The sequence below is a fragment of the Haliotis rufescens genome, unplaced genomic scaffold (genome assembly GCF_023055435.1).
Source record: "Haliotis rufescens isolate VD_foot unplaced genomic scaffold, xgHalRufe1.0.p SCAF_5, whole genome shotgun sequence".
Classification (NCBI taxonomy): Eukaryota; Metazoa; Mollusca; class Gastropoda; order Lepetellida; family Haliotidae; genus Haliotis; species Haliotis rufescens.
This window is the reverse complement of record NW_025964223.1, coordinates 19,176,091-19,199,553: the sequence shown is the minus strand read 5'-3', so window position 1 is coordinate 19,199,553 and position 23,463 is coordinate 19,176,091. Positions and strand designations below refer to the sequence as shown.

At 41.5% G+C, this 23,463-nt stretch overlaps 1 protein-coding gene across 5 annotated transcripts in view; it reads left to right on the top strand.

Annotated features, from left to right (window-relative positions):
* Positions 1 to 23,463, top strand: part of LOC124145188 (cilia and flagella-associated protein 47-like) — an 88,976-nt gene that overhangs the window by 10,443 nt on the left and 55,070 nt on the right. For 4 of the 5 annotated variants that reach the window (XM_048383561.1, XM_048383563.1, XM_048383562.1 and 1 more), the window contains exons 6-26: positions 1,354 to 1,514; positions 2,820 to 2,956; positions 3,720 to 3,986; positions 4,959 to 5,117; positions 6,008 to 6,233; positions 7,183 to 7,335; positions 8,736 to 8,839; positions 9,457 to 9,539; positions 10,290 to 10,386; positions 11,512 to 11,615; positions 12,543 to 12,655; positions 13,203 to 13,336; positions 13,626 to 13,736; positions 15,168 to 15,298; positions 16,572 to 16,694; positions 18,327 to 18,536; positions 19,040 to 19,108; positions 20,228 to 20,309; positions 21,758 to 21,855; positions 22,374 to 22,655; positions 23,338 to 23,349. In XM_048383561.1, coding sequence (XP_048239518.1) covers positions 1,354 to 1,514; positions 2,820 to 2,956; positions 3,720 to 3,986; positions 4,959 to 5,117; positions 6,008 to 6,233; positions 7,183 to 7,335; positions 8,736 to 8,839; positions 9,457 to 9,539; positions 10,290 to 10,386; positions 11,512 to 11,615; positions 12,543 to 12,655; positions 13,203 to 13,336; positions 13,626 to 13,736; positions 15,168 to 15,298; positions 16,572 to 16,694; positions 18,327 to 18,536; positions 19,040 to 19,108; positions 20,228 to 20,309; positions 21,758 to 21,855; positions 22,374 to 22,655; positions 23,338 to 23,349 — 2,856 coding nt within the window. The remainder of the gene's footprint in view (positions 1 to 1,353; positions 1,515 to 2,819; positions 2,957 to 3,719; positions 3,987 to 4,958; positions 5,118 to 6,007; positions 6,234 to 7,182; positions 7,336 to 8,735; positions 8,840 to 9,456; positions 9,540 to 10,289; positions 10,387 to 11,511; positions 11,616 to 12,542; positions 12,656 to 13,202; positions 13,337 to 13,625; positions 13,737 to 15,167; positions 15,299 to 16,571; positions 16,695 to 18,326; positions 18,537 to 19,039; positions 19,109 to 20,227; positions 20,310 to 21,757; positions 21,856 to 22,373; positions 22,656 to 23,337; positions 23,350 to 23,463) is intronic. The other variant, XM_048383560.1, reaches the window with a different exon arrangement.

Genomic DNA, 23,463 nt, shown 5'->3' with positions numbered 1-23,463 from the left:
AACAGGACATCTATGGTTATGCTGGGATTTTATTGCTAAAATCTACTACCAGGCCAACCCGACCGTTCTTCACCATCCCACCGATATCGACTATTGTGGGAATCGTACATGGTGAAGTTCTCCTGGGCTCGGTGCGAGCAGTTCGAGTTTTCATTCGACGCTCCAAGACAAGGCGTGGTTCGTCCACGACAGAAGTTAGTCGCATAATCGCAAACACCATATCTATATGGTTACGCGCAGTAATCCTTCAGGCCTACGAGATCATCAAACGGAACTCGCCGAGAGCGAATTACCCTCAAGATCTCAAGGTGTCAGCCTTACCAGGGCTCAACACGGCAATTGTGGTTTTGGAACAATCACGGAAGGATATTTCTGGAGATTCGACACATATTTTCGTTAGTCATAACCTTCGCGTTGTGACTCTCGAGGATGTCAAAGAAGTTCGAAGTTTGGCCCTCTGGTTGTTATCCTGCAGATTGCCAACCACTGACGCAAATAATGAACTCGCCCTATACAGAGCCAGTCAACTTCCATGTGCAGTCACTCAGTCGCCACCAGTGGAAGAATATTAGACAATCTTGTTTGTCAGCGACGGCTCTATGACGCAGTAAGTAAAGAATTAGCTGAATAGCTATTATTTTCTTTATTACTAAGCGTGTATAGGGAATTTCTCTTTAATTCCTATGTTCAATGTTTTTGATTTTTGAACAACCCTACCGTAATGGCGTTTTTGTCTGAACTGTTCCGCTTCACGGTTTATCGACCAAATGGGGTCGTATTGCAGGGTGTGAATTATTGAGGTTTCTGTATTCTGAAGGTTGACCCACCTCCAAACCGTCCGATACAGATGCATTAAGGAGTAATGCAGGATAAGTAAAAAATTTAGTAAAATCTAAATATTTTTTACATTTGTATACTTATCCTGCATTACTACGCTTAAGGCCCACCCGTCGTTAGACTTGCCTCCCCACTTTGGCTTCAGAAACCTCAAAAGTATGTTTTTCTAAGAGCTTGGGCGACAGGCAGTGATGTGAAGATGACCTTAGGTGTCATCAAGGTCACAGGACAGCGACGGAAGGCCACTGATTGGGACTTGAGAACAACAACTTTATTTCTTCACCCAGGACCTTCGCAGCGCTGTCCTTCTAGTTGTCGTAAGTAAGCAGTGAATGCATTAAGGAGTAATGCAGGATAAGTATACAAATGTAAAAAATATTTAGATTTTACTAATTTTATAGAGTGAGTGTATGATGTGTGACATGTGTTTGAGACTTCATATGTCTTAAACTGAGCTTTCTGCGTATCTGCATGAATATTTATTGGAAGAAACTTAATCTGTCTTCTGTGTGATAGGGTGTGGACCTCTCTAAGAGTACAACAGCTACACTGGCCGAGCAGGATAAGAGTCCCACCGGACTGACCAACACACTGACCTCTCTCATCACAGCTATCCCCAACCAAGGTGTACTTCAGGGATACCAGAAAATACCCATCTTCTTCCGTTTTAGTCCCAGGTCTGTACCTTGTACCCAGAGTCTGTCTGTGTCTGTCAATGTCTGTCTATATCTGTGTCTGTATCTATGTCTGTCTGTCTGTGTCTGTCTATCTATCTGAGTCTACATCTGTGTCTGTCAATGTCTGTGGCTGTCTAGATCTGTATCTGTCTATATCTGTCTGTGTCTGTGTCTGTCTATCTATCTGAGTCTACATCTGTGTCTGTATCTATGTCTGTATCTGTCTATATCTGTCTGTGTCTGTCTATATCTGTGTCTGTATCTATGTCTGTCTGTCTGTGTCTGTCAATGTCTGTGGCTGTCTAGATCTGTGTCTGTATCTATGTCTGTATCTGTCTATATCTGTCTGTGTCTGTGTCTGTCTATATCTGTGTCTGTATCTATGTCTGTCTGTCTGTGTCTGTCAATGTCTGTGGCTGTCTTTATCTGTGTCTGTATCTATGTCTGTCTGTGTGTGTCTGTCTATATATCTGAGTCTACATCTGTGTCTGTGTCTGTCTATTTGTGTCTGTGTCTGTATCTATGTCTGTCTGTCTGTCTGTGTTTGTGTGTCTATCTATCTGAGTCTACATCTGTGTCTGTGTCTGTCTATATGTGTCTGTCTATATCTGTGTCTGTATCTATGTCTGTCTGTCTGTGTCTGTCTGTCTATCTATCTGAGTCTACGTCTGTGTCTGTGTATATGTCTGTGTCTGTATCTATGTCTGTCTGTCTGTCTGTCTGTGTCTGGCAATGTCTGTGTGTCTATCTATCTGAGTCTACATCTGTGTCTGTGTCTGTCTATATCTGTGTCTGTATCTATGTCTGTCTTTCTGTGTCTGTCATTCTGTGTCTGTCTATATCTGTGTCTGTATCTATGTCTGTCTGTCAATGTCTGTGTCTGTCTGTCTATCTATCTGAGTCTACATCTCTGTCTGTGTCTGTCGATATCTGTGTCTGTATCTATGTCTGTATGTCTGTATGTCTGTGTCTGTCAATGTCTGTCTATATGTGTGTCTGTCTGGCTGTCTATATCTGTGGCTGTCTGGCTGTCTATATCTGTCTATATCTCTGTGTGTCTGTCTGTCATCTCTGTATCTCTTTGTATACTGTATATTGGTGCCTCTTTATCAATCTGGTTTTGTCTGTCTGTCATGACTGTGTATCTTGTAACTGTTGGTATCTCTCTTTCCTTCCTGTGTCTGTCATCCCGCCTTCATCAAACCCATCTTTTTTCATGTAGTATTCTGCAGAGGTAACAGACCATTTCAAAGAGCTTCTTACAAATTTAAGGGATTCTGTAGCTAACATGAACTTATATTCCAGATGGAATTCTTCTAAGCAAGGCTGGAAATGTCAAGTTGCGCCTCCCCCTCGTAAAGATTTTGCGATCTTCATGCGCCTAGAGATCATTGGATCAAGTGATGGGTTCACGCAGGACGCAGACAAGCCAGTCAATGATGGTGAGATGAGCAGGGTCGCAGGAGGCATGGCAACCGTCTGCACTACCTTATCTTCATAACTTGACATATAGGCCTACTTGTGTTGGTACCTGGTTACAGTGTTATTGTTTCCTTATTATTCAGCGGGAATCTGTAAACACAGTTGATCCTACAAGGTTAAAATCGTCCCCCGAGGTCAATGCCAGACAGACAGACAGAAAGACAGACAGACAGACAGACAGTTTATTCAGTATGCAAGGCCATATGGCCCATAGTACAGTTCAGATTTAACAGATACATAAAAAATCAACCTGATCTTGACCATAGTATAATATATTCACCTGAGTCTAAATACATGTTTCAAATACATTGCTAGAGATTTAATAACTTCTTCATTGGTCGAATTCAACAAATTGATCATCAATTGCTTGTCTTTGTGTGTAATATCTAAATTAGGTAGAAACTTTAATCTCAACGTTTTATATTTTTCACATATAAAAAGAACATGAAACTCGTCTTCAATCTACTGGTTGGTACAGTTAGAACATATATAATTTTCAAACTCACTGTCCTTGGTTCTACGATATTTATTGACAAGGAAGTTATGAAGAGATATGCCATTAATGATAGACAGACATAGACTTCCATCTTATCCAAATGTAGATTTGCATATCATTTGGATAGAAGTTTGTATCCTGTACTTAGTGTAGAGGATGTAGTTATAATAATCCTGCCATGTGGAGCTGCTATGTTTACGGGAGCTATGTTTCTATGTTTCCCCCAGCCCCGGGAAACTATGCTGAGATCGGTCTGACTGGAACAGCATTACCCGTCCTCCTGAACATCTCCCCGGCAACCAAGTATGACTTTGGGGTTTGTTCCGTCGGGGAGCATGCTGATATCCTCTGTACCATCAAGAACGAGTCTTCCGTCCTCCCAGCAATATTCCAGTTCCGGAGAATAGCCCACTTCACAGCTCATCCTCCAAATGGGAAGATCTCCGCCGGACAAACACAAGATGTAATCTTCTCCTTCGCTCCACATCAAGCTGGTGAGTGCTGGCCCTTGTCTTGTTGTGTATTCATCCTTGTATAAACTCCTCTGGCCTGAAAGGCATGTGAGCTTACATCATCGGGCCATACACTTATTATATTTTCTCCGAGAGTCTCCGAAATTGTTTGATGCATCATTTGATTTACGAAAAAAGGGATTTACAAAATGTTCTTTTCCATAAGTTAAAGGGCCTGAGGCCCGAAACTTGATGGATTAGATGGTCACAACATGTAGTTCCAAGTGTGTTCAAGGCATGTTGTTTGGAAATTAAAAATGGCTGTCAGCATGTTGGAAAATATACAAAACTGGCCTCATCGGCTGTAAACATCTTCTCCTCAATGACCATTTGACCAATGGACTGAAACTTGTCATCCGATGATGACATTCCAACTTGTGCAAGAGATTCGAATATGATTTGCAATATGGCGGCCATATTTGAAATACTGATTTGCATTATCGCGTGATGTGCCAAAGGTGATGCACAGGCTACCAAACTGTGGATGCCTGTGCCTATAAGAACAACATGACATGAGAGCGGATTAAATGGCTGAGGGTATGCAGGTGCTACTTGGCTACTAAGCTGCTAGTTACTTGCACGAAAAGCTACCATTACCAATGGTGATTAGCAGCTACTGCTACTGGCCCTGGTAACATACTTATCTATAAGTAACGCTTCCATTGCTTGGCAAGTACCTGGCCCCAGATAGCATACTTGGCAAGTGCCGGCGCCTGGAAGCATAGGGAATCCCCATAAAGTGTGCTCTGATTGGCTTCCCGAGCCACGTCACTGGCGGCCTTGTTATGAATTGCATTGTTGGGAGGAAGTGTGAATGTCCCACCTTCATTATTCCCACTTCATTATTTGGGGGGGTTGGGGAGGGCGTGAATGTAATGTAATGAGTCTGCTTATATTGACGGGAAACTAAACTTGTGAAACAGAGCTTAGGACTTTGTTTGTTTCTGTTTGCAGGTACATTCAAACCCATGCAACTGGTAGACGTGATTGGGCAGGTAGCAGACAGTGGCAACCCCACGATGGCCTATCTCCAGGTGATGTACACTCTGCCCATACAGCTGGTCGGGCAGAGCAACCCCTCCACCAGAAAGAGGAGCCCCAGGTTCAACCCAGGTACACACACAGTGACTCTACCTGTACTCTCAGACTTTCTCCTCCTCCAGGGCATCTATCCTTTACTATATCAGTGTAACTATCCTTTCCTCTATCAGCACATCTATCCTTTTCTATATCATCACATCTATCCTTTCCTCTATCAGCACTTCTATCCTTTCCTCTATCAGCACTTCTATCCTTTACCCTATCAGTGTATCTATCCTTTCCTCTATCAGCACTTCTATCCTTTACCCTATCAGTGTATATATCCTTTGCTCTATTAGCACATCTATCCTTTACCCTATCAGCATATATACCCTTTACTCTATCGTCATATCTATCCTTTTCATCTGTCAGCAAATCTATCCTTTACTCTATCAGCAATTCTATCCTTTAACCTATCATCATATCTATCCTTTACTCTATTAGCACATCCATCCTTTACTCTTTCAGCACATCCATCCTTTACTCTTTCAGCATATCTATCCTTTACTCTGTCAGCACATCCATCCTTTCCTCTATCAGTGTATCTACCCTTTGATCTATCAACATATCTATCCTTTGTCAGCACATCTATCCATTGATCTATCAACACATTTATCCTTTACTCTGTAAACCCATCTACCCTTTACTTTATCAGTGTATCTATCCTTTACTCTATCAGCACATCTATCAATGTCTATGAGTGTATCTATCCTTTACTCTATCAGCACATCTATCAATGTCTATGAGTGTATCTATCTTTTACTCTGTCACTCCCCTCCACACACAACACACGTCACTCCAGCCTCCATCTTCTATCACTTTGAACCAACTTACATTATCTGTCCGCATGGCCTGTGAGGGTAGTCCTATCACCTGTCAGTGTTTGTGTCCATCACCCCACCAACCATCCATGTGTCCTGCAGGAATCACCCCGTACATCAGCAACGAAGTGGGGATGTTTGTAGACACAGACTTTGACTCGCTTGAACCGGGCAGGTTGCGGAATGCCGTGATGAGCGCCAACAAAACCAGGCTGCACCACCTGAGACTGAGCAAGTCGGCTAACGAAGATAACCGGGCAGTGAAGGTTGCCTTCCCCAATGACCGCGCCCACAGCATCCGCCCCAGTGACAGGAAGGAGCGATTTCAGTAAGTGTAGACAGAGGCGTTGGTTAACCCTCGCCCTGGATGGACGATTCTCCACAATCTGGCCTCATTTATACTGTGTCTAGATTTAGTACCTATGCTATGGTAATCATTAACAGTTGACAAACATGGGTTGTTTCAGCAGTAGAAACTAACAGTTTTAGTCCACTAGTCCTTATAATGTTAACACATACTTATGATACATTGGCTATTGGGCAGTTTGGCAAGGACTACAGGACAAGTGCCAATTTCTATCGCTGGTTTTCATGATTTGACTCAAACTTGATTGGACCGCAAAGTGTCCCATGCCAAGTGACTTTAGAAATTCACTTTTTTCTTGAACCTTGGCCATTTAATTCACTCTCATCTCGTGTCTTTTTATTATAGGCACGGGCATCCTCAGTTTGGTGGCCTGTGCCTCTTCTTTGGCTTATCACACGATAATGTGTATTCTTTATCAGTTTTAACCTCATTACAGGGATGGGGCGGTCGGGTAGCCTAGTGGTTAAAGGAAACACTCGTCACGCCAAAGACCCGGGCTTGATTCCCAACATGGGTACAATGTGTGAAGCCCATTTCTGGTGTCCCGCGCCGTGATATTGCTGGAATATTGCTAAAAGCGGCGTAAAACCATACTCACTCACTCACTCATTACAGTGATAATTATAACCCCTTCAATAGATGGACTCAAATGATCATGCAGTTCCCATCCCCCCTGACATACATCTGAGACCCCAGTAGTTCGTATGAATCCCTTGTTGTACATGGAAGTGTAAGGATGACTTGAACTGGGCTGCAGTACATGGATGACACTTTAAAATGTACGTAGTTAGATAGTTCAATAGTCTCGGGATACCAGACTTACTTCTCAACCTCGGCAGCCCACGCCTCCTCTGTTATTTTACACTGCACAATTCATGCACATCATGTATGTAAATCTGCGCTTGTGTAGGACAATCTTCACCCAGATGGAGCGGCACACGTACGTTGACCCCGACTATGCCTTCACTGACAGCGAGGCTGGTGGACGTCAGACACACCGGGACCAGTACATAGGGATGGTCCGACAGATGAGGGACGCCAGGCTCCATCTCAAGAAAGCAAAGTAGGTGAAACTGCCAAAATACGTAGAACCTAAAGCCAGATTGCTTCTGTTTCTCAGTTTATAGATTTATTTGTCTTAGGTAGGTGAGAAGAAATATGATAAGAATGATTTCGTTTTGCTTTGTTTTTGTCAAAAGGTTATCTGTATGGTAACCTATACAGTTTGGTAACCTGTCTTTGTTGTAACCTGTCCTCACCTTGAATCGACTGTATGCATCCTTTTCTTTGTTCTTTTGAGGTTTGGTGGAATCCATAAACCAATTAACTTACTTTGCATGTGAGATTACATGCTTTTGATGTCAAGAGGTAGAAGTCTGTCTGAAGGACACAGATGTCAAGTTGTCTGATTCTTGTGTAATGTAGAATCCCATTCATTGGGATATAATGTCATTTATCATCCAAAACTGGCTCCCACAGGAGATATCGCTTGGATGAGATCAAGCGATATCTACACTGTAGATATCGCTGCAATGAATTTACATCACAATGCTTTGCAGACCATTGTGACGTCATGGTAACCAGTGACGTCACAATCAAATGACATCACTAATGGCTCTGCTACTGAAGCTGTTTTCGGTACTTTTTACACTGAAGACACTGCTAATTACTGACTACAAATTGAAAAAGTTGAAAGAATGATGTTGGATGATAAATAAAATCTCACCCGAGTGTCTTTTGATATCAAATATATCAACACTCGTTGATAAAAGTGGCAAAAATCCTCAGCAAGCCTCGGAATTTTTCCACTTTTATTAACTCATGTTGATATATTTGATATCAAAAGACACTCGGGTGAGATTCTCTATATGTACTTGCAATTACATGGCTGTAGTGAAATGTTGATGCAGTTGATGCTGCCCATATTATGCTGTGGCTCATCCTTGTTTTCCAGTTACTGTTTATAGCCTTTGGGCACCTTTGCTATCCTTCAGGTCAAGTCAGAGTATTGTCCATCAGATCCATGTCTTTCAAAATTATTAGATAGTCATCTACTGTTTATGACTGATGATTTTTCTTATGAGAAACTCTTGTTACACTGAGTATATCCCACACGCAAGAGAAGACATGGGAACATGTTTGTTTGTTTGTTTGTTGTTTAATGTCGCACTCAGCAGTACTCCATCTCTATGACAGCATTCTCTAAATAATCAAGTCTGGACCAGACAATCCAGTGATTAACATCATGAGCAACGATCCACGCAATTGGGATCAATTTCATGCATCAACCAAGTCAGCGAACCTGACCACCCAATCCCGTTAGTTGCCTCTTACGACAAGCAGTGGCCTTTTATGGCAAGCATGGGTTGCTGAAGACCTATTCTACCCCGGATCTTCACGGGTCCATGGGAACATATGTCTGCATTGGTGTGATATTGTAACATCTACTTTTATCCTTCACAGAGAATTCAAGGAGACCAATAATAATGTTGAGATTGGGATCAAGTCCGCCGCAGGTCTCCGGCCTAAACGTTTATCACAGGAGCAGATCAAGCCTGACCCGAGCTGTGAGTGATTCTGTATGCTTCAAACATAAATACAACTGTCTTCAATCTCCTTCATCCTGCTACAAGATAAACAAAATAGATACACCTGATCATATCAAATCTTAGTAATGCCTCATTAAGACTTTCAGAAATTACTTGATATGTATATTTTGGAAATGTTTATTTTCCTTCCTAAATACTCATGCTGCAATAAGTTTATTAAGGAGATAGTGGTGCAGACTAGTGGCTAGTGTGTTTGCCCGTCATGTCGTAGCCTAGGGTTCAACTCCCCACCAGTAAAAACATGTGAAGCATTTGCTTAACAATAATAATAATGTGTATACTTATTATGTACAAATCCATCCCGAATGCCTGCTTAAAGCACTGCATTTTTACCCCGATTAATGGATCAGTGTGCACATGAATTTCAGTCTCAGCTCCCTGTGGAGTATACAACCCAAGCTGCCTTGAGGCGCCAGAAAGTTAACATTCCCATCTCATTCTGCCGGGTACCCATTCACTGCTGGGTGAACTTTTCTTGGTGCCCCTTAAGTCCTAAAGTTGCAATATTTCCAAGAGCAGCATGAACTCACCTGACCTGCCTAATGTTTCATACAATGTCATCTGTCCACCTTCAGCTCCACGACCACCAAATGCAGACTGGAAGTTGCTGAGCACTAAAAAACTGTCAACAGCGGAGAAAGAGGCACTGTCTAAACCTGTGAGTCTGCCCCATTGTAATTTAGCTTCCTCACTGGCAGTTCACTAGTCCCAGTGTTGCTTGACACGTGTGTTGTGTAAGGTAGTGGACAGAGGGCCCAGAGTGGGACTGCCATGTATTGTATAACCCAATCTCATTAAAATCAGTTCTTGGTTTTCGCTACCGCTAAACAAAGATCTGAGGACATCCCATTATGGGTCACGTCAGAACGACCTTTCGCGAAGTTTGACCGACCAATGAAATGACTTACAAGAAATCGTCATTGGTCAATCAGATGGCAGCTTTCTCGAGCTTCACCACACTAGTTTCAAACTGGTGACTACGCTTCGAAACATATTTTGACGTATTCTCGATTAAAGAGGAACATGCTGGAATGGCTTATAGATGGCCTAGATTGTTTGGATATAATCATAAAACCCGTAACTGTCGTTCGGAATACCCCGTGTTAAATATATTGTGGTTGCATGATTAGAAAACACATTTCGACTGTCACTTTCATGATCTGGTAAGCGACGCTCTGATTGGTTGGATGAAAGGTCGTTCTGACGTGACCCGTAATGGGATGTCCTCAGATCTTTGTTTAGCGATAGCGAGAACTAAGATCTGATTTTAATGAGATTGTGTATAACCAGACAGCACTGACTGGCAGTACATAACACATTGGTATTATAGTATTCTTCAGTATGGCATTCAAAGTGAAATGTTTTGTATAAAGTCATAGATTGTGATAGTTTGATGTTTATGATCCAGGTACGTGATGGCCTGAACGCTGTTCCGACAACCCAGCAAGAGAAGGCAGACTGTCGCAAGTGGCTGAGTCCACAACAGTTGCACCAACTTATCATAGGTCAGTTAGACATGGTCATGTGCACAGTTAGCATACATGGTCCAAGTACTAAGTATATGTGGCCCAAAGTCATAGTAATACATGGCCCAAGTGCACATTTATGCAAGGCCCAAGTGCCTGGCTCCTGTGTTTGATTATTATTAAAGAAGGCTGAAGTTGTTAGTTATATAAGGCCAAAACGCTTGGTTAAAGAAGGCTGAAGTTGTTAGTTATATAAGGCCCAAGTGGTTGGTTAAAGAAGGCTGAAGTTGTTAGTTATATAAGGCCCAAGTGGTTGCTTAAAGAAGGCTGAAGTTGTTAGTTATATAAGGCCAAAGTGGTTGGTTAAGGAAGGCTGAAGTTGTTAGTTATATAAGGCCCAAGTGGTTGGTTAAAGAAGGCTGAAGTTGTTAGTTATATATGAGGCCCAAGTGGTTGGTTAAGGAAGGCTGAAGTTGTTAGTTATATAAGGCCCAAGTGGTTGGATAAAAAAGGCTGAAGTTGTTAGTTATATATGAGGCCCAAGTGGTTGGTTAAGGAAGGCTGAAGTTGTTAGTTATATAAGGCCAAAGTGGTTGGTTAAAGAAGGCTGAAGTTGTTAGTTATATAAGGCCCAAGTGGTTTGTAAAGGAAGGCTGAAGTTGTTAGTTATATGAGGCCCAAGTGGTTGGTTAAAAAAGGCTGAAGTTGTTAGTTATATAAGGCCCAAGTGGTTGGTTAAGGAAGGCTGAAGTTGTTAGTTATATAAGGCCCAAGTGGTTGGATAAAAAAGGCTGAAGTTGTTAGTTATATATGAGGCCCAAGTGGTTGGTTAAGGAAGGCTGAAGTTGTTAGTTATATAAGGCCCAAGTGGTTGGTTAAAGAAGGCTGAAGTTGTTAGTTATATAAGGCCCAAGTGGTTTGTAAAGGAAGGCTGAAGTTGTTAGTTATATAAGGCCCAAGTGGTTGGTTAAAAAAGGCTGAAGTTGTTAGTTATATAAGGCCCAAGTGGTTGGTTAAAGAAGCCTGAAGTTGTTAGTTATATAAGGCCCAAGTGCTTAGTCATACTTTTGTAAGACCCAATTCACTCTTTTTCCAGTACTTATACACAACCAAAATGATTATTTGATTGGAGTTATCAACAGAGTTGTTTGCCCATGATTGCAGGCCCCCCAACCATTGACTTCAGCAGCGTGTGTCTGAGATCCAACAGTCAGAAGGAGCTCAACATCATCAACAACCTCGACCAGTACATCCACGTGGTAGCAGAGGTAGGCTTAAAGTCAGCAGGGCATATAGGATTAAACACGCTGAAGACAGACATATGCACATCTCACTGTCTTTAGGGTTGCTATACTGAGGATCCAGTCAACACAATGGCTCCTGTGTGTTAGTAGAATTAGTGTAGGGTGATTAGAATTAGGGCAGCTTCCAGCTGTGACCTTTCATATTATGACCGCAATATTGACCGCTGTTTTGTGTTTGGTCAGACAATATGCCATCATACAGCTTTGATATTGATGACTACATCATATAAAAAATCACCCACAAATGTGAGTCCTGTATATTACCAATGTCACAGCCTTGTCATAGCCGTGGTCTAGTGGTAGAGCGTCCGCCCGGAGAGCGGAAGGTCCGGGGTTCAATCCCCGGCCGCGTCATACCAAAAGACGTTAAAAGATGGTACTTGTTGTTACCCTGTCTGGCGCTCGGCATTAAGGGGCTAAAACAAGGACTGGTCGGCTCGGAGTCAGTATACTGTGTCTGAGTGGGGTATTCATGTTAAACTGCGGCATGGTATCTCAGTGAGCTAGCACTATAAATCGGCATCAGTCTGGACTAGTACAAGCAGCCACACAAACACACACACGTACATGCACGTCGCTATATAAGTGCAATAATCTTGGGCGCGACGTTAAACCCAATTTCACCTCACCTTGTCATAGCCTTGTCACAGCATTGTCACAGCCTATCAGGAGGCCTGGTGCTACTGTGAATGTTAATACTGATTTATGTTCACATCTGGAGCATTACACTTATCCAACTTGGCAGCCTGGCAGCTCCTGAATCCCACTGGAGTGTATCCGCTCTGGTACAGGAGCGCCATTGTAGGTGATGTACGGATGAGGTGCACTTTTCCAGACATCTGTATTGTTATTGATGATAATCACACTGGTAATCACACATGATGTTTGCAGATTGACTGTCGGGAGCTGCGGCAGAGCAGCCCTCTCTCCCAGGTGGTCCCACCCAAGTCTCGCGCCACCATCCCCATCCTCTTCGAGTCCAACACCAAAGGAAAGTTTCAGAGGTATGTCATAGCATAGGAATCGGAGGTTCTGATTAAAATGATGATTGCATTTTACTCTAAAACACCGCTCTCTTTATGAGAAACACTTGGAATGAATTGTGACCACAGAAATGTCGACCCGTGAAAATCCGGTGTAGAATAGATCTTCAGCAACCCATGCTTGTCATAAGAGACAATGACCAACGGGATCGGGTGGTCAGGCTCGCTGACTTGGTTGATGCATGTCATCGATCCCAATTGCGTGGATCGATGCTCATGATATTAATCACTGGATTGTCTGGTCCAGACTTGATTATTTACAGACCGCCGTCAAATAGCTTGAATACTGCTGGGTGCGGCGTTAAACCAACCAACCAACCAACCACAGAAATGTCATAAATGTTGCGAAAGAAAATCCTCATTCTGTTTTTTGGTTTGGTTTGTTGTTTTACACCCCATTCAGCAATATTCCATATTTTTTGGCTTTCTGATCAATACAAATCATGCATTAACCGTAGCTCAGCAATGTTGTAGAGATGTAACTCCTGTGTGTTTGCCTGTGTGTCAGGTCAGTGATGTACACTGTGAATGGCTTCTACAAGCACCATGTGACGGTGGTGGCCGACGTGGGGCCAGTCACCCTCCAGCTCTCCACGGAGGACCTGCTTCTCAAGCCCACCCCCGGGCTGCCAGCTGATGCAGGTACTGTACCTCACCCCACCCCCCTCCTCCAGGAGGGGGGGTGACAGATCATGTTGAAATGTTTCATGTTTAATTCTGCTTGAGTTTCTCACTATATGTTTGGGTCATGATTTCATTCACCTGTCTTGCTGAAGACATCTTGCATGGGTATAGGGTGTTATTTTATCGCACCCAACTGATGGAAGTGGTATTTCTTTTAGCCCACCTTCACTATCTATACTCGGGAGAACTTTTAAAGTTAACTTTCTTTGTTGATGTTGTTTGATTGTTGATTCACCTGGTTCCCTAGGTTACCGTGGCGTGGTGACCCTGCACAATCCCCTCAACTACCCCGCAGAGTTCACCTGGTCCCCAAACCTAGGGGAGAAGGGCACTGCTTTCTCCATCAGACCAGCTACAGGTAGGTTTACCTCAGTTACATATACACACGGGGGCAGGGGTGGCCCAGTCGTGTAAGGTGCCGCAATTTGCTGTGCAGAGTTTCATCCCTTGGGCATGCCAGAAACCTATGATTGTGGGTTCGAATCCCGGTGCGGCCCGATTTGTTTCTAGGTTTGTCAGCACCATACCCGTGCTCGTGTGTTTCACCGAAGTGGTAAACATCTGAGACCTGCATCACTTCTGGCTTTCCTCCCACATTAAGCTGACACGCCGCGATATAACTGGAATTCTGTTAAAAGCGGCGTTAAACCCAACTCACTCACTCACTCACACATATACACACAATGCATATATTAAGAAATTAGTGACAAATGGGAGTTGTTTATTGTACAATAAAACACTGTAAGGAGAATAAAACACTTGGGGCTGCGCCCCTAGTTTATTCTCCGTTTATTCTCCTGCAATGTTTTATTGTACGATTAACAATGACCATGAGCCGTTTATTTCTTATATGACATATCAACATTATGTACAGCCTCTTTAAGGATGTTGATAAAATGTACAACCTTTAAAAATAGTTACCTTGATTTTAAAAATGATGACTCCCTGAATAGAATCCAACCTTGGCAATGTCGGACAAGTCCATTTTATGAACAGGTTGGTTATGTTTAGTATTTCCCACATAATCTCACAATTCTCATGTTGATTGTCTGTACCTTTTCTCGAAATACCGATTTGTATTTTGGATGCCATCGTTTGGTTAATTCGTTTTTCTGCATATATGGGGAACAACTCACAAGACACTTCTTTCCAAAAAGTAACCTCGTCCAGTATATGACTTCATAAAGTTGCAAGCTCATATTCGAATATCCAGAAATGACATCATGATAGAACAATGTTTTATCGTGAAATAAACCGCACTTCATTCTTCATTGTTCTTTGCAATTTATCGCATAGCTATTTGATATTAATAAATATGTATAGATCTATGTGTGTTTCATTTTATGACAATAAGGGCTGGGACGAGTCCAAATTTTACTACCCAGGTACCCACCCCACTATTACCCAACCCTACCCGTGTACCCACTGTAGGTCTCAAGGGATAGGTACAAAATGTCCGATTGGGAATAGTTTGACCGTAGCCCTGGACAAAATGTATTTAGATCTGGTCATGCATACACTGAAGTTGACTGAAGTTTTATCTTTATTCAAACATATAAAGTCAGAAGGAATTGGTGCATAGTCAGAAAGAAATGCAAACATAAGGGACTTGTAGTGTAACCCAATTTAGTTCATTTTTGTCATTAAACAATATATCACATGACTAACCACGGGTCCGGGTAGTCCTGTGGGTACCCGGGCCCTACTCAGGACCCACCCGACCCGAGTACCAGAGTTACCCGTCCCAGCCCTGATGACATATTACCAAGGTTTGTGTGTAATGTTTCAGGTATGGTGGATGCCTTCAGTGACCTTGACTGTGAGGTTGTGTGGCATCCCTCCTTCATGGCTCCAGAGGATGGCTCCTTCACACTGATGCTCCTCAATGGCAACCCATCACAGTTCCGATGTCTGGCTCAGGTAGGTGCACGCTTTGTAGACAGCAGCACACATCACTTCATGCTCAGCCATTGCATTCTACAAGCATCACACTCAATACACTATGCTGCCCAAGAAACACAGTATGCTCTATGCTCAACACACTAAACCCAGTTCTCGCACACTATGCTCAATACTCAACACCACATTCTACACGCGACACTTCATGCTCAACACAACACTTTTTGAAGCCATTTTGCAGAGCTCCAGATAAGCTTTTGGTGTTGTGGGTATTTTACGCATGCATTTTAAAATCATTGGTTATCAGTAATTCTATCTGGCTATTCAAATTTCTGTTACCAACTAGTTTTTACAAATGTGGGTATTTAAGTTAAATATTTAAAAACACTATTCATCTAGTCCCTGCAAACTGGTGTCGTGTGGGTTCGAGAGCTTTATAGGACTCAAAAATACCACAATACTTCCACAAGAGAGTGTGATGGCAAATGATCATGATGTAACTGTCATTGTGGAGTTTGGCAAGATTGACGGAATGTCCGTTTATAATTTCAAAATAACCTGCTGATTTGCTAATCGAATACGCAGGGTTACTTCACAATATTTTGATGATATGCACAAGTTTTATTTTTGTAGCATATCTGTAATGTTCGCTGCGTATTTGATATGCTTGGATTTTATTTGACTGCATATTTCTGCATTTCTGATGCGTATTTACGCAGATACGCAGCTTATCTGGAGCTCTGCGTTTTGTAATATAATGTTTCTTTGATGTCTTTGTTTTGTATGCCCTACATTAAGGCTGGGATGAGTCCAAAGTTACTACCCAGGTATCCACACCCCGCTGTAGATATCAAGAGATAGGTACAAACTGTCCGATTGAGAAACGTTTGACTGTTGCCCTCGCAAACTGTATTTAGATACACATGTAAAACGATCTGGTCATGCATACACTGAAGTTTACTGCATGAAGTTTTATCTTTATTCAAACAAGTAAAATTTAGAAGGAATGGGTGCATAGTCAGAAAGAAATGGGAACATTAGTGACTTATAGTGTAACCATAGAATTTTAGATAATTTTGTCATTAAACTATATATCCCGTGACTAACCCCTGGTCCGGGTAGTCCTGTGGGTACCCTGGTCCTACTCAGTACCTACCCAACCCGAGTACCTGAATTACCCGTCCCAGCCCTACTCTACATGTTACATTGCTGTACAAGTAACTTGTCATTTGAAGACATCCGTGCCTAAAGTTAAATCCTTGCCATTGGAATAATGGCCATGTTTACGTTCCAGCTCGGCACCAGCTCAGTTCAATTTGTGGAACGAAGGATAATGTTTGGCCAGGTTCCAGTAAACCTGACTACCACCAGAACGGCTCTGCTACATAATTCTGGCCAGAACCATGCTTTCTTCCAGGTAAGTCACAACGATGTACATAAACACACACACACACAAGGTTAACAGATTCTTGCCACTAGTCGGTAATGTATTTTTGTCTCGCAAGTGCACAGACAACATATAAATTCAGTCCAGTATTTTCAAAAGTATTTGTGATAATTGTAAAGAATCAAGACTATGGCAAGTAATATGTATATGGAAGAATCTACACTGATTATACAGTCAAGTCTCGTTAATCCGACACTCGTTATTCGGACAGTTGGCTTTATCCGACACTAATAAAGGGAACCGATTAAATCAGTGCTATTTAGACCTGTTAATCCGACAGTCTCGCACTCCGACTCCGACACACCTAATTTGCAACGGATTAGCGAAATCACTCATTAATCGGTCTTGTTAATCCAACACAGTAATCAGCGTACTCTGTGGTCATCTGCTCGCGAGTACACAGCCAGTGTTTTGATGCGAGACAAGTCGACTGGTAGTTGCATATTACAAAGCTGCAGAGATAAACTTTGCTTAACAATAAACAATTAATGCTTTGAATAAAGAAAACAGGATTAATCACATGCTTAGATTACCTCAGTCTCATTAAAATCAGATACAAGTTCTCAAATTGCAGATGACATACCATTACAGGTCACGTCAGAAGAACCTTTCGCGAACTATGACCGATGAACGTTGGTACTACTAAATTTCGTTTATCCGACATACTCGTTAATCCGATATAATCATATGCAACCAGCCATGTCAGATTAATGGGACTTGACTGTATATATTCAATGTAGATTCTTCCATACCTCTCCAAAACAGGTTGTGAATATGATATGTTGATTAGAGTGTGATATTACCCATCAGGGCATGGTTATAGTGAACTTATTTTCAGTAATTTCCACTGAGTATTATAATTGTTCCATTATTTTAATTGTTTGTGATTAGACCCGTAGCACCGTGACATCCTATTAGCCCATTGTTCATTGAGGATGACATCATCAACTGTTTTGTGATGTCATGACAATTTATGTGATGTCATTCCAACAATAGACTCAGCTGATGTTGAGATCAACCCACATATTTTTAGTTTCTCCAACAAATTACCTGCATGGAATTACAAATTACCTGTGCTGACTGAATTAAATTTGAAATTAATGTTAAATAAATGTCACAAAATTAATTCAACTGTAATTCCTTGTAGCGCATAGGTAATTCTCTCACTCGTGGATCTCACCATGCAAGCAGGTGTTCAGGAATAATTTAATTGAAGGAGAAGCAAACAGATGTATGTGAAAATGATGGATATTATTTCCATGGCTTGTTTTATGAGACCTGCACAAAGCGATCTTAGCGCTAAGACTATCATAAGCCTATGATAAAGTATGGGAGAAACGATTATCTTAACGTTTAGATCGCTTTGTGCAAGTTGGCCCAGATCCCATACCACATAAATTATCTTAGTGCTAAGATGATTGTAAATCCCATACTTTAACATAGTCTTAGCGTGAAGATCACTTTGTGAAACAGGGCCCTGGAAGTAGCCATAACTTGAAAACCATGACAGGTGTGAAGTCCTGATGCAATGTTTTCCTCGGCTGACCGATAGTCCGGTGTTAGGGTGAGTTGTCCATCTCACTCTGTATTGTCCGTGTATAGGTCCTGGACCCCAACCCTTTCCCCGGGCTCACCGTGAGTCCGGTCCATGGAGTGGTGCCCGTCGGAGGAACGGCCGAGTTGAGAGTATCCCTCACCCCAGACGCTGTGCTCAAGTTCGACACCCGCGTCCAGTTGGCCATCAAGGGGGGGAAGACCATCGACCTGAGGATGGGGGGGACAGTGGAGCCCCCGAGTGTCGACATCAGCATGGTACGCCTATATTTTTGGAGTTGGAGATACGCTTTGGAAAATGGATAATGTGGCTTTATGTAGCAAACATTTATTGCATCTTTAAGTGGCATACATGAAGCTACCCGTGAATAGGTCTTCAGCAACCCATACTTGCCCGTAAAAGGCGAGTATGCTTGTCGTTAGAGACGACTAACAGGATCGGGTGGTCAGGCTCGCTGACTTGGTTGATGCATGTCATCATATCCCAATTGCGTGGAATGATGCCCATGATGTCAATCACTGGATTGTCTGGTCCAGACTCCATTATTTACAGACCCCCGTCATATACATACATTCATGTTGTATCTATAGACGAAAATAATTCCTTTGATCAAGAGTACCAGATGTTTATGTGTCTTCTGTATATTGCTGCTGGGGATCAAACAAGGTATCGGACATATCATCTAATTCAACTGTTATATTGATCCAGATACCATTAGTATAGCAAGCATCCCGTTTACAGCTTGATTTCTGTGTTGCAGCCTTCCTTCAACTTCGGTGGCGTGTACTGTGGATCCGGGTCCACCATCCAGTTCCAGCTGCTCAACAAGGTAACACTGGACCCGGTACAATGGGGCAGCAAGTGCAGACCAGGTTACCACTGGTTCCCAGAAACCTATGGTTCTTGTGAGAGGCGACTTAATGGATCGGATGGTTAGGATCGGTGACTTGGTTGATACTGTGTCATCGTACTCTGCGAGTGTGGGTGGTTGCTCTTAATATCAATTACTGGAGTGTCTGGTCCGTACTTGATTATTTACTCGCTATTGTCATATGGGTGGTACGTTGGTAGGTTTGGTGTTAAAATAACAAAAGAATAAATGACATGAATCGTTGCTTATGCAGTAGACCACAGGTTTGCCAGACTTGATATCTACAGCCCGCTTGGAAAAAGCTGAAATGATTCTGACTGTGGCGTAAACCATCATTCACTCACTTACTTGACTGATTAACTGGGCACAGGATAGCTTGGATGATCTGGTTCTAAGTAATCAATAAGGAAGGTCAGATGGTTCAATGCTTCTAAAAGTATTATTCTTGACTGGGTAAAAGGTGCTGGGTTTGCTCCTCATACTGAAGACACAGGTTCGAATCTCCAGTACAATGTGTAAAGCCCTTTCATAGTGTCCACAGCTATGATGTTTTCACACCTCGTCTTAACTCATTAATCAATAATAACAACAACGGTGACTGTAGTTCAAAACATGGTATCTTTTACTAAATCCTCAGTCACAATTGACTTCTCCATCTTACTGGCATTACCATGACAACATTAAAAACATATGCACATTGCATCACAATCAAGATGAATATATATACATACTGTAACTAAGGATACATGATCATGCATTCTACACTGTGAGATGGAACAAACTGGCTGTTTGCAAAGGGGCATAACTCTTGTAGCCCTTCTTGCATACCACTAATAATATAGTAACCTCATAACAATATGACAGGTGTGAAGCTTACTCACAAACTCGAATTTTGAAGAAAGCATTACCCAAATGATGCTTTTGATTAAGTTAATACGAAGTGACACCTGAAGCATCTCTGACATTTTCTTCATTGGTGTTTCTGGCAGAGGTATATGCACATCTATGCTTGTTGTATTGTGATGTCATAGACTGAGGTATTCACCACTATGTTTGTGTTGTATGGTGGTGTCGTAGACTGTCACCAAGGCAAAGATGGAGTTCGACCTGACACGCTTCAAGGACTTCACGCTGGCCTTCCCAGGGTTCCAGACTCAAGGTCAGTGTCAAGGTCACCCTAACCAGTGAAACACAACAGCCACAGATTCACAGATAAACAGTGAAATTCTGCTTGTCATTACACTGAACCTTAGCTGCAATACCACTTCACCTCTTTTGACGTATGACTGAGTATGAGTTGCACATCTAGATATTTGTTAATCTGGTCAATTTCACATCGTATGCTTAGAGTGGTATCATCTGGATTGAACAGCTTTTCAATTATAATAGATGAAACAGTGCCTTACAAAATGTTTTTAACTTAATGTTCTACTTGTAAACTCTTTTCAAGTCAATTAATGTTTCAAATTATCACAAATAGATAATTGCATGACTTAACCTATGATACAACTATTGTAGGAAGTAACAATCCTGATAACAACGATTGTAGGATGTAACTACCCTGATATCAACTATTGTATGACATAGCTATTCCTGATATCAACTATTGTATCATGTAACTTTTCCGATATCAACTATTGTAGGATGTAACTATTCCTGATATCAACTATTGTATGACCCTTCCATTCCTGATATCAACTATAGTATGACATAACTATTCCTGATATCAACTATTGTATCATGTAACTATTCCTGATATCAACTATTGTATGATGTGACTATTCTGATATCAACTATTGTAGGATGTAACTATCCTGATGATATCAACTATTGTAGGATGTAACTATCCTGATATCAACTATTGTAGGATGTAACTGCCCTGATATCAACTATTGTATAACCCTTCCATTCCTGATATCAACTATTGTATTATGTAACTATTCCTGATATCAACTATTGTAGGATGTGACTATTCTGATATCAACTATTGTAGGATGTAACTATCCTGATATCAACTACTGTAGGATGTAACTTTCCTTATATCAACTATTGTATGACATAGCTATTCCTGATATCAACTATTGTATGACATAACTATTCCTGATATCAACTATTGTATGACATAACTATTCCTGATATCAACTATTGTAAGACCCTTCCATTCCTGATATCAACTATTGTATGACATAACTATTCCTGATATCAACTATTGTATCATGTAACTATTCCTGATATCAACTATTGTAGGATGTGACTATTCTGATATCAACTACTGTAGGATGTAACTATCCTGATATCAACTATTGTATGACGTAACTATTCCTGATATCAACTATTGTATGACCCCTCCATTCCTGATATCAACTATTGTATGACGTAACTATTCCTGATATCAACTATTGTATGACATAACTATTCCCGATATCAACTTTTGTATGACGTAAATATTCCTGCTTTCAACTATTGTATGACACTTCTATTCCCGATATCAACTATTGTATGACATAACTATTCTTGATATCAACTATTGTATGACGTAACTATTCTTGATATCAACTATTGTATGACGTAACTATTCTTGATATCAACTATTGTATGACGATGCAGATGACTACAACTACCAGCTGATGAACCAAGGGATGTACTCGGTCACGCTTGGTCCGGAGGAGACTGTCCCAGGGGAGATAACCTTCATGCCCTCAGAGGTAGCAGCTAGACTGTCTCACAGTCCCTACACCATATTATTTTCCCTTTCACACAGCCCTTAATGTAATGTTATATCCCTATAGCAAGTCTAGATTTTCCCCGGACTCTGAATCTACCATCTCACTAGGGCTCCTTTTCAATTTATATATAGTCGCTTGTTTCTATCAAAATTATATATTTTCAGAGACTAAGTGTCTAAGGTAGCAGCCTACTCACCTATCGTCTTTAATCACATTTACACAAAATTCCACAATTGTTGAATACAGTTTTGAGAACATTCTTCTTTCTTCAGGCTATCTGTTAACTAAATTAAAAGTTGATCAATGAAGTCATAAAGTTAACCTGTTAACTTATCTTTGACATAATATTTCATATGATCAACAATTCTTTTGGGGGGGGGGTGGTAAAAACATAAAAAACATGATTATTATTTCCATTTAATGTTGACCAATGACCACCTACTCTGTAAACCAAGTGATGAACATAAAGATACCTGACCTGTATCTCACTCTTGCAGGTTGCTGCGTACGACTTTGTGATGCCATGTGTCATCAACCACGTGGGTGCCCCCACCCCTGCCCCCACGCCCTTCCCTCCCACCCCAGCCCCCTCACAGAAGAACAGTCTACAGCACATCATCAACCCCCGCCCCCAGCCGTTTATGGTTGTCACGCCCAGGAAACATGTCATTGCCACGGCACTGCGGCAGCCATTACAGCTGTCCCAGAACAGGATAGAGTTCTACCTTCCCCCTAGCATGCATGAGATGTACAAGGATACCGGCATCGGAGCCTCCAAGGTAAACTCTCTTCACTGATACTTAGTGCTAGGGTACCGTTCCACAAAGCGATCATAGCGCTACGACTATCGTAAATCTATGTTAAAGTATGGGAGTTACGATCATCTTAGCACTACGATCGCTTTGTGAAACAGGGACCAGGCTTGATACAGCTGTACATGGCTTTATTCTATTTTATGCTGATTGTTTTTTAGGCCAATCCAATTTTTGTTATTGATTTTATTATGAGCATTCCCAAATCTGCACTCTCAAACAAATCAGACAAAAATATGAAAATATTGTGAAAAAATCATCAATGTATTATAAGTTATTCATTTAAAATCATTATTTGGAAATACGTTTTTTTTCTTTCTCAAAATGCCATAATTTGTTGTGCAGAGTTGTGTCCCTTAGGCTTGTCAGGATCCTATGAGCCTGGGTTCGAATGTCAGGTTCTCCCTATTAAGTTTCTAGGTTTGTTAGCATCATACCCGTGCTTGTGGGTTTCACCAAAGTGGTAAAACACCTGCATCTCTTCGGGCTTTCCTCCCATATTAGTCTGACATGCAGTGATATAACTGAAATACAGTTCAAAGTGACCTTGATCTAAACTCACGCATAAGCTAGTTATGCCTGAAGATGTAGTAGGTTGGAGATGTATATTAGCTACCTTGTCCTTATTTTTTTTCATTTCTTTTCACAGAAACATGCCCAGGTATATATTATAGCACAGATTTTAGTTTGTTGACTGATGTTTTTGCATGAGCACTGATACCAGCTGATAGATAATATTAAAACCTAGACATACATAATTGTTATATTATTTTAC